The sequence below is a fragment of the Monopterus albus genome, unplaced genomic scaffold (genome assembly GCF_001952655.1).
Source record: "Monopterus albus unplaced genomic scaffold, M_albus_1.0 scaffold16.1, whole genome shotgun sequence".
In the NCBI taxonomy this organism is placed as follows: Eukaryota; Metazoa; Chordata; class Actinopteri; order Synbranchiformes; family Synbranchidae; genus Monopterus; species Monopterus albus.
Window position 1 is genome coordinate 5667365 of NW_018127896.1, and position 14986 is coordinate 5682350.

Below are 14986 nucleotides of genomic sequence, written 5' to 3' on the forward strand. Positions count from 1 at the left end.
CAAACCACACAGTGATCCATATATCACACTGAATCAAATAAACAGCAGCTTTAAAAAACAAATTCACACTTATTCACAATTACTCCACAATGTTTTATTGAACAAGTTTGCTTAACCTTTAACAGCAGTTCAGATAAGATAATATTTTACATAAACTTACAAAAACAGGTCTTAAATCACATACCCAAGACAAAAGAAAACAGAAATAGGAATAAAACTGTTTAAATTAACATAGCCATAGTCTTCCATTACTGTACCTAAGGCATAAAAAGGTCACAAACTCTGGGAGAGAGCGGAAACTTCAGAAGAGGGGGCGTTTTCTGCCACAGGATGTTTTCCCTCAAGATAAGATTTGTGAGGTTCAGTCACTGTAGCACTGTGGGAGTGTTTCAGTCAGAGGCAGAACAAGGATATGATGTATTACAGATGAGGCAAAGCACGCACAGAACCAGGGCTGATGATATCGAAGTAAGGCTTCAAAATTCTCTGTAAAATACCATTCGTTTGCGGGGAGCTTCAAGCTTTCGGTGATGAGGGAACGTCTTGAGGACATACTTCTGCTAAAGGCCAGTTCATGCGCATAGTGCAAATGATCAAGATGAGTGTTTGCTGGATTTTAATGATCCTCCTGGGCTGCAGGACCTCTCATGCCACTCAGTCTCAGAGCAACTGCACCTGTAATGGTAAGTTTTAGACTTTACTGCATCACACAAATTCTAACTTGTATGCTGGTAGTGGTTAATGTTTATGCAGTAGTTATTAGAAATCATTTGGTAGAAATTACTATTATTAGCCACTAAAATACAATTAATTGTAAGCAACTAACTTAGCAGTAAATAGTCACTTCTGTCTAACAATCCAGTGCATATATATTTACAGTGGGACAGTTTGGTTTCACTTGCAAACACTGATTCTAACACCCTTACTAGCAGTGCAGCAAAATGAGTGTCATGTAATTGTTAAATTGCAGCGGTGATGTGAGAAACTGCTCTGGCTGACAACTTTGATTCAGTTTAGCCTTATAAAACATTCACAGTTTGAGGCTTAAAAAACAGAAATGTGCTCATCTGTAGCTTATAGTGAACATATTCTGACTGTTTACCTGTTTATCAGAGCCGATAACGACTCCTGTAGCCTCCTAATGCAGCTGAATTCATGTATTTTTGGGTTGGGATGCCTCTCAAAGTGAGTCAACAAAGGATTATAAAAAAAATAGAAATGTTGCCAGAACTTTGGAGCAACTGTTAACACAAAACACCAATATGAGTTATGCCTTGCACTACACCACATAAACCACAATCTAGTAAGCAGCATACTTGAGTCAGTCAGCAGCTGAGTCAAGTATGCCGGTCACATGGCAAATGTCTGTTTTTCATGTGAAACGTGAGGCTGATTTAAAAGAGATCAATGTGCTTAGATGTGCTGTTATTGAACAAGTTCCATGTGGGGGTGGAATTGCTTTGAAATGACGAGTTTCAATGCTTGAATTCAGTTAGGGGAAATTAAATGCAAAGAAATCAATCTTGCAGGAGTTGTAGCTGTAAGAAGCCATTTCCTCTGCAAAGGTGTTTGGTCACAAAGACAGGCATCCTGACTCAGTTTGGTACAACAACAACAAGCACAATACTGGGCTACTTTATCTATGCTTAGAGCACTGTTTCTTAATGTTAGTTTCATTGTCTTTTTAAATCATTTAGCAGCATTTTGCATGCCACAGTTCCTGCTCACTACTCAGAGATCTTATATTATTTTTATCATCAGAAATCATAACAAAATTACACCCTTAATAACTGTCACATCTTTCTGTCCAGATCACCTGAAAACGGTCTGTGAATCTCACAGAGGCACTGTGCACGTGCAGTGTCCAAATGTGACCACTGAAAAGTCAGAAGTGAGGTTTCGCCTTTACAAAGACCGGAAAATAATTTCCAGCCTTTCATGCAGCCGTAACAAAACTGTATATGGATGGACATGCACATCAGAAAGCACCGAGGAGGGCGTGTCTCCAAACATAAAACATACATCGGTCAGTTTCGCCCTCACTGCACTGACTAACAGTAGTCAAGGAATCTACAGCTGTGAGAGCACAATCGAGTTCCCTCCTCCCTTCACAAAAAGTACTTTGAGCATCTTGGTACTTGTACATGGTAAGTATTCCTAAGAGGTGCTTTGAAGAGGAGAGACTGTAGTGTCTTATAATAATGTTTCCTAATTTCCTGTGCTAATCTAACATTAGATATAGCAAGCCATGGCAAATATGGCAGCAGTACACACACACACACCCAACTGGTTTTAAATGTCATTAAATATTATCAATAAAATTAACAGTAGTTAATAAATAGGGGTAACCTATTTAAGTAATGTAAACAAGGGTCCAGGACTGTCCACTGTCTGTTTAATAATGTTTAACATAAAACCGGGTAAATCTGTTTTGAAGGAAAGAAAGAAAGAAAGAAAGAAAGAAAGAAAGAAAGGTGATGAGACAGCCTCCTATTACTTAAGCCAGAGTCACAGTCCTGTGCCAGCTCTACACCCCTTCTTCCGAGAATTGTCTGAGATGTCTAGCACATGAACTTCTAGGTTGCGTTGGCCTCACACACATTTCCTTTTTCTAAACATGAACAGAGCACACAAACTGTGCTGAAGCCTGAAGCTATGTCCATTTTCCCATTTAAGAAGGACTTCTCTCTGGATATTTAGCCATCAATTAAACAAGGAGGACACAAGCCAAGATACTCTTGCTTGAGCAAGAGAAGAGAAGAGAAACAGATCAAGCTTACATAAACACTTAGCTCACCCTTACATGACTACTACAAATAATATCTATATATGAACTACACACCATTCTATTACATATTACCTCTGGACTGGTACCTTGTTTTTAACCACTACACATAACTCTGTTCTGAAATAAGATATGAAAATGTAATCAGTGCATAGCTCAGACTTCATTCATTTGCTATGTTGCCATTTGAAACAATATGAAGTACAGATTCCAGGATGTAAAAAAAGAATGAAAAGTGTGACAAGATGCCCTGGCCCCCCTACACTGAATTCTTGCTGAATCCGCTTCTTTCAGAATACCAATGCATGTGCATCGAAGACAGCAATAACGTCAACCATGGATTTCACTGGATTTGGATTCTGGTGGCTGTACTACTTCTCATCTACAGCCTAACTGTCACCATTATCGCCTCTGTTGTATGGGTAAGATACACACATACAACCTAAGACAAAAGGTTGTGCTTGAAAAATACATTTTGGAGAAAATATTCCATTTTTTGTGGGAAATCTTTCCACCTTTCACCATGCTGGAAGACGCTATTAAAAATATAAACTGAATCTATTTTTTTCTAGTTCATTTAAACATTACAAAGTTCTCACCTGGAAAAATTATTTCAATATATTTCCACTTTTAACTTCAAAGGTTTTTGGTTTTTTTTTTTTTATTTATTTAAAAGCACGTTTATGCCCCAGCTTTCCAACAGAGCGCAGTCCTCTAAGAACTTCACAAAGAATTAAATTATTGTTTTTAAAACTTTTGTTTTTATGTTTCTCTTAATTTTCCTTGGCCAGAATATAACCACTCAAGTCTAAAAAAGTGCTGGCATCAGCCTTTAAGAATCCCATTAGGTGTAGCTTTAAAAAAACATAAGCAAGCTTTACTTCAGGTTACCAAATTCCCAGACTTACACCCACACACATGCGATAATTCTGCTGTTCAACTGTCATCACATGTGTTACAGGTGAAGATGAGGCGAATGGATTCCCAGAGCGACTATATGAACACCAAACCCAGAGGACCAAGGGAACGCAGGAAGAAAAAAGGGATTCAGAATCCCATACAACGACACTTCTGATTTAACCATCATCTGAGCATTTGCACAGCTCTCCCCAGTAGTTTAGATACAAGCAGAAGGGGTGTCCTTCTTGTAGCTTACACTTAACATTGTTGTGTGAGGATTAGTTTTGATAAATGAGTAGCTGTTTTGTGTCTACACAGCAAAAGTAGCAATTTCTTTTATACCTGTGACTGTATACAACAATAAAAAAAAAGATACATGACATTTCTGGTTTTGCTCACTTCCTGTTTCATTTACTCTCTCTCACACTCACACACCTCTATTTGGAACCCCTATCTTTGTGGTAAAAACAGAGGCTGGTGACTGAATGAGGGGATTTAACCACATTCAAACGGTTCATTCACTTTATAGATTGGTGTGATATCGTGAACCAGACCACAATTTTCAAAAAAAAAAAAAAAAAAAAAAAGATACATGACATTTCTGGTTTTGCTCACTTCCTGTTTCATTTACTCTCTCTCACACTCACACACCTCTATTTGGAACCCCTATCTTTGTGGTAAAAACAGAGGCTGGTGACTGAATGAGGGGATTTAACCACATTCAAACGGTTCATTCACTTTATAGATTGGTGTGATATCGTGAACCAGACCACAATTTTCAAAAAAAAAAAAAAAAAAAAAAAAAGTCCTCTACAAACTACCATGGAACTGATTATCACTCTCCAATCTGCATGCCCTTAAAAAGAAACACATCTTCTCAGAAACTTGACGAGAAGCACATATACGATGAGAGGCAAACACTTCAAACAATAACAATGTGCGCCATTTCCTGTCTTCCTTCTACTTATTTTTTCCCCTCCTTGTGCTTTCTGCAGATGTGGCCGCTTCAAAGGGACTCCACCTTTACCTTGCTCACCTTGCAGTTTCTGTTTAGTTATTGCAAACACACACACTGGGATCGTTGGTTTCATTCAATAGCGCAGTCTTAGTCATCAAGTACAGCAGGTACACGTGTGACTGACACATTGGTAACTCACTGTAAACTTACTCAAAGACTGTAAAGTTACTCTGATATAAGATTTACTAGACAAAGAGAAAAAGGAAATATTTCAGCCATTTTCCTGCATCAGGCTGCAGCTTTTTGAAGCATTTGATTCAGCTGATATTCAAGCTCATGGTATACAAACTATTCTACTTCTAATTAGAAGTAGAGGCAAAAATAAAAAAAAAAAAAAATGAGTACAACCTGTCATTTAAGTTCATTTTCAGGTAATCACTAAACCAGAAAGAAAAACAGCCTTTCATCTGATTATAAGCTCTTAACTTATCAAGCGTGCACAGTCACTTTAAATACTTTAATATATTTATTTTTCTTAGTTGTTGCTAAGCTTTGAGTAACACAACAAAATGTATGATCGTGGTGATTGCATCCATTTAACACTGACATCTGTCTTCAAGATCCCAGTTGCTCCAGTGGAGTTCCTATGTCGGATCTGTGCTGTTCTGGGAAAAGCAGTCCCCTGAGGAACTCCATCCTCTTCTCCTCAGACACAGACTGCAGCTCCTTCTGTGTTACCTGGACAACAGTAGGATCGCGTAAATCACCCAGAATAACTGTCAAAATAGTCTGTTTGAAGCAGCATTTTACCACATGTCAGTAAGATATTCTCATGTGCTGGTATGAAGATGACACTTTAAAACTGACAACATTAATAACCACTGATTTCTGATCAAAGAAGGAGGGTCAAAGTCTCACCAGGACAGGGCTGTATCCCAGAATCTTCAGATGGCGGATCTTGACAGCTAAGGGTCCACGGGGATTGGTACCACAGCAAAAACCAGATCGTGGTGCGCAAATTACTGCAATTCTTGAACACCAAAACAAGCGTTTGTCAGCTTTATAAAGGTCAAAATTTGAATTTAGGTTTAGATATGACAGGATGAAAGTAGAGATGGTTTGGTTAGATCTAAAAACCTAAACTACAGACAGAGCAGTACACAGGGTTATTATACTTTTGGATTTCTCTTGTTTGTCTGCTACTGAATCCACACTCTAATCATTTAAAATTCATTTGATTACATTTTTATCACACATAATGACAGATGTTCAGAACAAGCATTGTGCAATATAAACAAACAAACCCATATTCCTAAAATGTATTTCTGAAAATCTTTCAGCACATTTCAAATCATCAGGATCATTTGGCTGAATCTGCATGGGTATAATTCACCAGCAGGTTCAAAAGACGGTTTAAACTGATTGAAAACAGAACAATTAACACAATTAGACAACACAATTATCCTTCTCACTACTGTGTGCAGCAGTGAGAAGGATAATAAGAGATGACTCTGTATATGAAATTAAAATGACTATTTTAGAGACTATGTACACTTTAACAAAAATACATACAAATAAAAATATTAAAAAGACACCATGAAGACTTCTGTCCATAAAAAGTACAGATGTTTTTTAACGTTTTTTATCCTGCTCCTAAGTTGTTTATCGAAATGTTGCTCAGTAAATGTGAGTGACTCAAAGTTGTACTTGACTTTCCTGTCTCAAACCTTTAAATGAGTTTAAAACTGGATTTAAACTCTGCAGCAGCTTTAATCACAGTGGTATAAATAGAAGTTCTAAACAGTCCTGGTTTTATGAGCTGTCTTAATTCAAAAGATAGACATGCTGCATTCGGTTTGTTGCATGCAAAGTTGTGGAATCGATATTTGCTGAACAAGATCACAGCGTACCAGTGCGCGGCAACTTCTGAAACAAAAAACACAAACATCCTCTCCACTGCCTTCACAATACCAGACATCACAGTCCGTGACTTAAGCATCTAAAATCAAAAACAAAATGTGTAAAATATCACTGCAGGCTTGTTAATCACAGAGTCTGGTGATGTTGACTTGTAGTGGTAAAAAAAAAAACAAGGTACCAGTCCAGAGGTAATATGCAATGGAATAGTATGTAGTTCATATATAGATATTATTTGTAGTAGTTATGTTTATGTAAGCCTGATCTGTTTCTCTTCTCTTCTCTTGCTCAAGCAAGAATATCTTGGCTGTGTCCTCCTTGTTTAATTGATGGGTAAAAAAGAAATGTGCGTGAGGTCAATGTAACCTAGAGGTTCATGTTCTGGACTGGACTCTGGACTGACTGACTGTAGGGCCAAGCATGACTGATGGACTCTGTGACAATCTTCTTATTTAATACTGTATCTATTCCATTGCAGGAGGGGTGATTCTGTTCTGTTCCCTAACTACTACCCTGTTCAGAATAATTGTAATATTAAATGATTATTTAAACTGGGATGACCTGAATTAATTTAGTTCGTATCAGATCCTAACTACTACAGATTTTATTTTGGCGTCACGAATATGCAGGTAGGAGCCTAAGGTGGGAGAACTTCTTTTTATAAATTTAATCTCCTATCTTGGCTGTCCTCCAAGTATTTGTGTAGTGAGGAACCAGTTAACTTGCTTTATTCTGACAGGTGGTGGAGGACCGCTGCTGTCACTAACACTAACACTATTACTACCACTGATGTAAAGAAGTTGTTTTAAATGTTTACAGGATAAATTGATGTTGTTTTTACATGTCTAATGTTTATGTGATTATGTTGTTGCATCAAACAAAAAAGAGAAATACAGCCCGTTTAGGTTCCAAACATATATGAGTTGCTAAATAGCAGTTTTGATAGAGTTAAAATTTATACACACGTTTTGTGTGTAATGCAATTTACTGTTGTCAAATTTCACGTGTTCACAGAAGGTATACTGTGTTGCTGAGGTGAGTATATTTCATGTTTTGTTTTTCTGTGTTCTAATTCTCCCCCCCTTCTTGCTCACTTGGGTGTGTTCTGATCCTTCTCACCGTGTGTGTTTGTGTGTGTGTGTTGCTCACTCTTTCGATGTGTGTTAAGTGTGTATGTGAGTATAGTTAGTGTGTATTTTCACTGTGTGTGTGTGTATGCGAGTATTTTAACTGCCTACAGTGCCTTGCGAAAGTATTCGGCCCCCTTGAACTTTGCGACCTTTTGCCACATTTCAGGCTTCAAACATAAAGATATAAAACTGTAATTTTTTGTGAAGAATCAACAACAAGTGGGACACAATCATGAAGTGGAACGAAATTTATTGGATATTTCAAACTTTTTTAACAAATAAAAAACTGAAAAATTGGCCGTGCAAAATTATTCAGCCCCCTTAAGTTAATACTTTGTAGCGCCACCTTTTGCTGCGATTACAGCTGTAAGTCACTTGGGGTATGTCTCTATCAGTTTTGCACATCGAGAGACTGAAATATTTGCCCATTCCTCCTTGCAAAACAGCTCGAGCTCAGTGAGGTTGGATGGAGAGCGTTTGTGAACAGCAGTTGTCAGTTCTTTCCACAGATTCTCGATTGGATTCAGGTCTGGACTTTGACATAGCCATTCTAACACCTGGATATGTTTAGTTGTGAACCATTCCATTGTAGATTTTGCTTTATGTTTTGGATCATTGGCTTGTTGGAAGACAAATCTCCATCCCAGTCTCAGGTCTTTTGCAGACTCCATCAGGTTTCCTTCCAGAATGGTCCTGTATTGGGCTCCATCCATCTCCCCATCAGTTTTAACCATCTTCCCTGTCCCTGCTGAAGAAAAGCAGGCCCAAACCATGATGCTGCCACCACAATGTTTGACAGTGGGGATGGTGTGTTCAGGGTGATGAGCTGTGTTGCTTTTACGCCAAACATAACGTTTTGCATTGTTGCCAAAAAGTTCGATTTTGGTTTCATCTGACCAGAGCACCTTCTTCCACATGTTTGGTGTGTCTCCCAGGTGGCTTGTGGCAAACTTTAAACGACACTTTTTATGGATATCTTTAAGAAATGGCTTTCTTCTTGCCACTCTTCCATAAAGGCCAGATTTGTGCAGTATACGACTGATTGTTGTCCTATGGACAGAGTCTCCCACCTCAGCTGTAGATCTCTGCAGTTCATCCAGAGTGATCATGGGCCTCTTGGCTGCATCTCTGATCAGTCTTCTCCTTGTATGAGCTGAAAGTTTAGAGGGACGGCCAGGTCTTGGTAGATTTGCAGTGGTCTGATACTCCTTCCATTTCAATATTATCGCTTGCACAGTGCTCCTTGGGATGTTTAAAGCTTGGGAAATCTTTTTGTATCCAAATCCGGCTTTAAACTTCTCCACAACAGTATCTCGGACCTGCCTGGTGTGTTCCTTGTTCTTCATGATGCTCTCTGCGCTTTAAACGGACCTCTGAGACTATCACAGTGCAGGTGCATTTATACGGAGACTTGATTACACACAGGTGGATTCTATTTATCATCATTAGTCATTTAGGTCAACATTGGATCATTCAGAGATCCTCACTGAACTTCTGGAGAGAGTTTGCTGCACTGAAAGTAAAGGGGCTGAATAATTTTGCACGCCCAATTATTCAGTTTTTTATTTGTTAAAAAAGTTTGAAATATCCAATAAATTTAGCAAAGGGTCTGAATACTTATGACCATGTGATATTTCAGTTTTTCTTTTTTAATAAATCTGCAAAAATGTCAAACATTCTGTGTTTTTCTGTCAATATGGGGTGCTGTGTGTACATTAATGAGGAAAAAAATGAACTTAAATGATTTTAGCATATGGCTGCAATATAACAAAGAGTGAAAGATTTAAGGGGGTCTGAATCCTTTCCGTACCCACTGTATATTATAGTAGTGCGTTTGGCCCGGCTACTACAGACTCTACTGCAGATACCTTACCTTTGACTGCTCTCTGCCAGAGATGACTTTTCTCCTGCACAACTACTCGCTTCAGTAGCAGAGGTTTGGTTTGGCAGAGGTTTGGTGATCACACAGTCTGGGAATGAACACACAAACAAAGCTGCTTGCTCACATTACTGTTTCAAGAGGAGCTATAAATTTTCTGAATCAAAGTTACAGTGAAATAATTTTAGTATAATCATCAAATGCATTGAATGATGGATACTACCGCTTAATTTAAAAAAAATACAGTAAAAGAAATTAATAAAGAAACCCAAGCTGATACTACTCTATGTCATAAATTTTACCTATGAGGTAGAAGTTCTCCACCACTACCATTTCCTGCAGCGTTATGTCTGCCTGGTCCCTCAGCATGCTATGGAGGCTTTCCAAGAGCCAAGGCGGTGGGCTCTTGAACGAGACTGGGTCACCTAGGACAGATGGCAGGACAGTCAGGGGCCTAGGGAGAGGAGGACGGTCAAGACGGAGGCACAAGTCCACTGTCTGGAACATTTTTTCCTGGTTTTGAAGCAACTTTGGTGCTAAGAAGAAATGAAATATTGAGAGAGATTAAATTCAAAAATCCCAGTGCGAAGGAAATAAAATATAAAGACAATTGTGTCTGTGTGAGTTCACTGTCTTACCTGTACTGCCAAACTGGTCCAGTGTGCTACTCCGCAGGAGTTGCTCCAGTGGTGCAGAGGGGAAGTGGCCCAGTAGACACAGCCAGTAAACAGACTTTAACAGTTCAGACCCAGTCATCTTGGGCAGATAGGTGTCCAGTGCCTGGCTGAGACTATCCAGAAACCTGGAGCAGCAAGATGAAACCCAATAAAGACATCAAAGCTTACCAGTAATAGTGATGGTGGTACGGTAGCTCTAGCTTTTTAATGTGGTAAATTACACATAGTTTGACCTGACGTTAGCTAAACGTAAGCAACAAGTAACATTAATGAGTGCATGAATGGTGCAAACTTGTGCATGAATGTGAGTGACCTACAATTGTCTGTGGTTCTGCAGATCATAGTTAAGAGAGGAGTACACCCTCAGGACACAGAGGAGGTCTTTGAGTGTTAGGACATCTGGGTTGGCGATAATCCACTCAGCAAATGCCTCCATTAATGCAGTGGGACAGAAGGCGAGGCTTTCAAACACAGATAGGAAGAGAAGCACCTGAACAAAATGGAGGAAAGCATTAAAGCCAACTAGCTAAGGACAAACCTCTTGTTTAACTTTTCTCAAAAAGGGGTTAGAAGACAGCAGACTGTTACAGCACCTGTTTTTTGGTCCATACATCTAGGGTGGAGAGAACATAGTCTGCAATGCCAGTGAGAAGATCCATGTTTCTGTAATGCAGCTCTGTACATGACTGCAGCACTGAATAGAGTCTGCTGAAGGGGGTTCCATGGAGGTTTTCTACCAAACAGGACAGACGTAGAAAGTGGGATAGCACATTGGTAAGACTTTGAAAAAAGCCCATAACTAATCTAGAATTTATTTAACCATGTTCAGGAAAATATTTTACCTGTGATTTTTTTACTGCAGACATCCAGGATTGGTCTGGAGTAGAAGCCCATTGAGGCCATAGTGGAAATCATGTAGTGCGTGTTGGGAAGGCTGAACTGGTCTGTCATTGATAAAGCCTTTGCCTGGATCAATAGGTATACAAACAATTGTGAAGATAGAGGTCAGTTACAGATATTAATGCAGTCAATTCTGGTGATGCTTAAGCTTATGTCAAGTAAAAGTAAAAGCTATAAGGTATCACCACCTGTTCTTTCACCAAGTGTTGTTATTAAAACATGCAATAATTAGACAGCCTGTAACACTGACACACATATCAATATCAATATCAAATCCAAGACTCATAAACTGACTTCTAGTTTCCGTTTGAGGCCCAGTGGAGCATCCTTCCCCAACATACGCATCATGGTCTGGAGAGCCATTACAGAATTGATCCCAGGAAGACGGAACTCAACTACTAACCTAGGACAGAGCCACAATATAAACTGTAAATAAATCTACAAAGGAAGTGGTAAATAGTTATTTAGGACATGAAAAAATACATATATTCTGTCTGATGATGCATGAGTTTATTTTCTGCAGCAGTTCTAAAATCCTCATGCATGTTCTCATGCTTTTTGCCTGAGCCATATGTATCATTTTATATATAGTACCTCATGCCTTGCTTCAATGCGTCAACATTGGGGTTGTCCTCCATGTGTTCCAGGGTGGATGCCAAGACAGAAAGGCTTCTCTCATCAAAGTCATTCAGTTTGTCCTGTTAGTGGACCAAAAAAAAAAAATCTGGTTACACAACAATGCAAAAATATTGACAGTATAAAATCAGATTTTCTTGCTGGTTGACAATATCTGATTGCCTACCTGGCAGGTTCGGAGGAAAGTATGGATCACACGGCTACGCTGAGGCACACCCAGTTTGACCATGCTCAAGAGAGAGTAAGCCAAGTCCTCAACACGCATGAGTCCCACAACCTTCATAGCAGTTTGCAGTAGTTCATTGAATGCAGGATGATCAAACATCAGCTGCAGCTCATAGCGCCGCTGCTCTTCTGACATCACTTTAGTGGTGGACCACATGTGGGTCAGAGAGTTGCTGACCTGTCGAACTGTGGGTGCGTACTGAACTGTGAGGTCTAACACATCTGATGGGGAGCGACAGTGCTGCAGGCAGTCCCAGAAGGGGTACCTCGTCTGCCCCTGCTCAGAGACAGCTTCAGCAGACTGGCTCTCTGCAGGCACAGTAGACTCAGAGAGTAGAGAAAAGAGATGCTCCTCCTCTTCTTTTAATTCATCGCTGTTAATCCCACCCTGTGAGTAATACTTCACTGATCTAAAAAAAATTCTAGTAAAGCATGTCTGGCTTTGCCTTGTGCCCCAAATGTGTGCTAAATGTCGATTAGAAAAATATTTGTCTTTGTTGCATGCTGTCAGGTTGCCATAAAGACCTATGGCTGCAGGAGCGCAAGACCCGCCTCATGATCTTGTCTATAACCAAGACTGACATTGTTCTCTGATGAAAGAAAAAAACAACTAGGACGTCCTAATGAATTTCAGCACTGCCCCATGAGAAGCAAGTAGCTACAAACTAATGACAAGTCATGTTATGTGAGCGGGTCAACTTGCGTAGATAAAGTCAAAGTAACTAGGCCTATTACTCAAGCAAGGGTAATAACTAGCTGAGTAACGATGACGTTAAACGATTATTTGGCCAGTTCCACGTTATATTCCTGGCTGTGTAGACAGTTAAATTATGATAGTTGGCAACAATGGTGCATTACAAAATCACTTAAAGCTGCAAACACGTTGTGAAAACATTGGGTAGCTTACATTAATTAAGGTTAGCTAGCTATGCCTCCTACCTTATTACTCTAATCGCTGAAACATACAAACAACTGTCACAGAGTAATACACGGCACTTGCTGAAACATTTAGCTGGAAAGATCGTTCGGAGAAGAGGCATATAGCGCCATTACAGTAAAAACAATCTAACAAAATAAAAAATTATACGCCAATAGCATTACTACAATTCATGTTAGATAACACGCTAGTTAGAGCTGTGTGCGCTGCCATCTTTGGTCCCCCTGTCAACTTAGTGCTCCATGCACTCTCAAACTCATAATAGAAGAATTATAATAAACAAACACGTATTATCGAGAATATAAAACATGTAATATTTGTATCCATTGTTTAAAAAAAAGCCAACCATTCACCTTTTCATAACACATGTTGATTTTTTTTTTTTTTTTTGGTGTTTTCTACTCGGACTCAAATAAGCGCAACATCCACGGTTTCCTAGCAACCAACGCTATCCGGATACAATGGCAAAGTTTGTGCTGGCTGGTAAAATTAGCTTTTAGTTTTCATTTCCAGTATTTAGGTGAAGCGTTAAATAAAAATGATCACATTTCTGATATCTACACTCTCATCATCTACAGGCAAAATAGACTGCCCTCATTACGCCAAGGCGGAACTCTTGGCAGACGCTTTGCAGCGATCGCTCCCTAACTTCAGGGTCTATAAGATCTCCATCCTCCCAGATGAATGGAAGGTAATCTTTCTTATTTTAAAATGGCGTTAAATCTCTTTAATATAAAAACGATTTGTATTCTTCGTGTCACCTAATGTCACGTTGAGGTGACAGTTTCCCTGGCGTCTGATAGGAATGGCTGGACACCACCTGCAAAAGAAATGGCTGGAAACACGAGAAATCCCCTTTGGTCTGGAGGGAACTGGTGGAACGAGGAGGCAAAGCGATGCTCTTAGGGGGTTTCAGTGACTTCCTAGAGCATTGTCAGGTAGACCTAAATTAGGGGTTCTTAATTAATAGAACTTTCAAACTCAAACCTCTTCCAAACTGAAAATTTCTTTACTTTCTTTGCTCAATCAAATAACGTAGGACTACTACAGTACCACATTAGACATGCCTACAGATATAATGCTGAGTGTTGCAGTAGAGAATCTGGAGGCCAAGATGAACCATATTGTGGAGGAGCAGCACCGTGTCAGTCTCATCAAACCCCTTCATATATGGATCAGCAGGTGGGTTAGTCTGGAAAAAAAATCCAAACAAAAGGAAAAAATACATTTTGTCACCAGTAGGAATGTGTGGAAATATGTCAGGTATTAAATGTGTCAGCTGACACACTGAATATAATTTTTTCTATACCTTTCCAGTGCTCTCAGTCCAACCTCCCACTTCCTCATCCCCAATCTTCTCTCTGCCGAGGTGTTCCCCCACATTTCTGCAATCAGCCTCCATCTACTACACCTGGAGGGAGACAAGGAGGAACTGCAAGGGCTGAAGATGGAGATAAAGGACCTGGCACACCCCCTGCTCCATCAGGTACAGTGGGGAAAATAATTACTTGATCCCCTGCTGATTTTGTAGGTTTGCCCACTTACAAAGAAATTAAGGGTTTATAATTTTTATCACAGGTTTATTCTAAAGGATAGAGATGTAATATCAGCAAAAAATCCCAAAAAGCACATGATACAAATGTAAACTGAGTTGCATTTCATTCAGTAAAATAAGTATTTGATCCCCAAGCAAAACATGACTTATTACTTGGTGGAGAAACCCTTGTTGGCATGCAAAGAGGTAAAATGCTTCTTGTAGCTGGTCACCAGGTTTGTGCATATCTCAGGAGGGACTTTAGTCCACTCTTCTTTACTAATCTTCTCTAAATCCTTAAAGTTTCCTGACTGTTGCTTGGTAACTTGAAGTGTCAGCTCCTTCCATAGATTTTCTAAGGTCTGGAGACTGGCTAGGCCACTCCATGACCTTAATGTGCTTCTTCTTGAGCCATGCCTTTGTTGCCTTGGCGGTATGTTTTGGGTCATTGTCATGCTGGAAGAGCCATCCATGACCCATCTTCAGTGTCCTGGCTGAGGGAAGGAGG

At 39.5% G+C, this 14986-nt stretch overlaps 3 protein-coding genes across 8 annotated transcripts in view; 2 read left to right on the forward strand and 1 right to left on the reverse strand.

Moving 5' to 3' along the window:
* Nucleotides 1-588: 588 nt before the first annotated feature.
* fastkd2 (FAST kinase domains 2) lies at nt 589-13261 on the reverse strand. 4 transcript variants are annotated; one of them, XM_020591983.1, is made up of 12 exons: nt 11949-12512; nt 11741-11844; nt 11441-11549; nt 11089-11212; nt 10840-10979; nt 10564-10736; nt 10208-10371; nt 9872-10105; nt 9564-9660; nt 5562-5673; nt 5251-5381; nt 589-675 (listed from the first exon to the last, which is right to left on the reverse strand). In XM_020591983.1, exons 1-11 carry the CDS (start codon nt 12162-12164, stop codon nt 5259-5261), a joined length of 1596 nt encoding a protein of 531 aa, XP_020447639.1. In that variant the 5' UTR covers nt 12165-12512; the 3' UTR covers nt 589-675; nt 5251-5258. The 4 variants fall into 4 exon arrangements, with proteins under 4 accessions (XP_020447639.1, XP_020447641.1, XP_020447640.1 ...); XM_020591984.1 differs by lacking the exon at nt 589-675 and adding an exon at nt 12947-13261 and having other exon boundaries at nt 5050-5381; nt 11949-12316; XM_020591985.1 differs by lacking the exon at nt 589-675 and having other exon boundaries at nt 5047-5381; nt 9872-9994.
* On the forward strand, nt 599-4246 carry LOC109955635 (uncharacterized). Its single transcript, XM_020591990.1, has 4 exons — nt 599-683; nt 1812-2147; nt 3080-3207; nt 3747-4246. The coding sequence occupies exons 1-4, from the start codon at nt 599-601 to the stop codon at nt 3858-3860; spliced, it is 663 nt and encodes a 220-aa protein (XP_020447646.1). The 3' UTR covers nt 3861-4246.
* A 73-nt stretch (nt 13262-13334) lies between the features above and the next one.
* The window catches only part of mdh1b (malate dehydrogenase 1B, NAD (soluble)), a 4416-nt gene continuing 2764 nt past the window's right edge, over nt 13335-14986 (forward strand). For all 3 annotated transcript variants that reach the window (XM_020591986.1, XM_020591988.1, XM_020591987.1), the window contains exons 1-5: nt 13335-13427; nt 13523-13635; nt 13748-13882; nt 13984-14126; nt 14262-14430. In XM_020591986.1, the coding sequence (XP_020447642.1) occupies nt 13406-13427; nt 13523-13635; nt 13748-13882; nt 13984-14126; nt 14262-14430 (582 nt within the window). In that variant the 5' untranslated portion in view covers nt 13335-13405. The remainder of the gene's footprint in view (nt 13428-13522; nt 13636-13747; nt 13883-13983; nt 14127-14261; nt 14431-14986) is intronic.

What these genes read in the sequence shown, in the direction of transcription:
- fastkd2 (XM_020591983.1), bottom strand. Translation starts at nt 12,164, where the DNA reads ATGTGGTCCACCACTAAAGTGATGTCAGAAGAGCAGCGGCGCTATGAG. An exon ending in GGAGAACTTCTACCTCATAG is followed by an intron (nt 9,661 to 9,871) that starts GTAAAATTTATG and finishes GTTCATTCCCAG; the next exon opens with ACTGTGTGATCACCAAACCT. An exon ending in CTGGCAGAGAGCAGTCAAAG is followed by an intron (nt 5,674 to 9,563) that starts GTAAGGTATCTG and finishes TTGGTGTTCAAG; the next exon opens with AATTGCAGTAATTTGCGCAC.
- LOC109955635 (XM_020591990.1), top strand. Translation starts at nt 599, where the DNA reads ATGAGTGTTTGCTGGATTTTAATGATCCTCCTGGGCTGCAGGACCTCT. An exon ending in CATCTTGGTACTTGTACATG is followed by an intron (nt 2,148 to 3,079) that starts GTAAGTATTCCT and finishes CGCTTCTTTCAG; the next exon opens with AATACCAATGCATGTGCATC. An exon ending in TTATCGCCTCTGTTGTATGG is followed by an intron (nt 3,208 to 3,746) that starts GTAAGATACACA and finishes CATGTGTTACAG; the next exon opens with GTGAAGATGAGGCGAATGGA.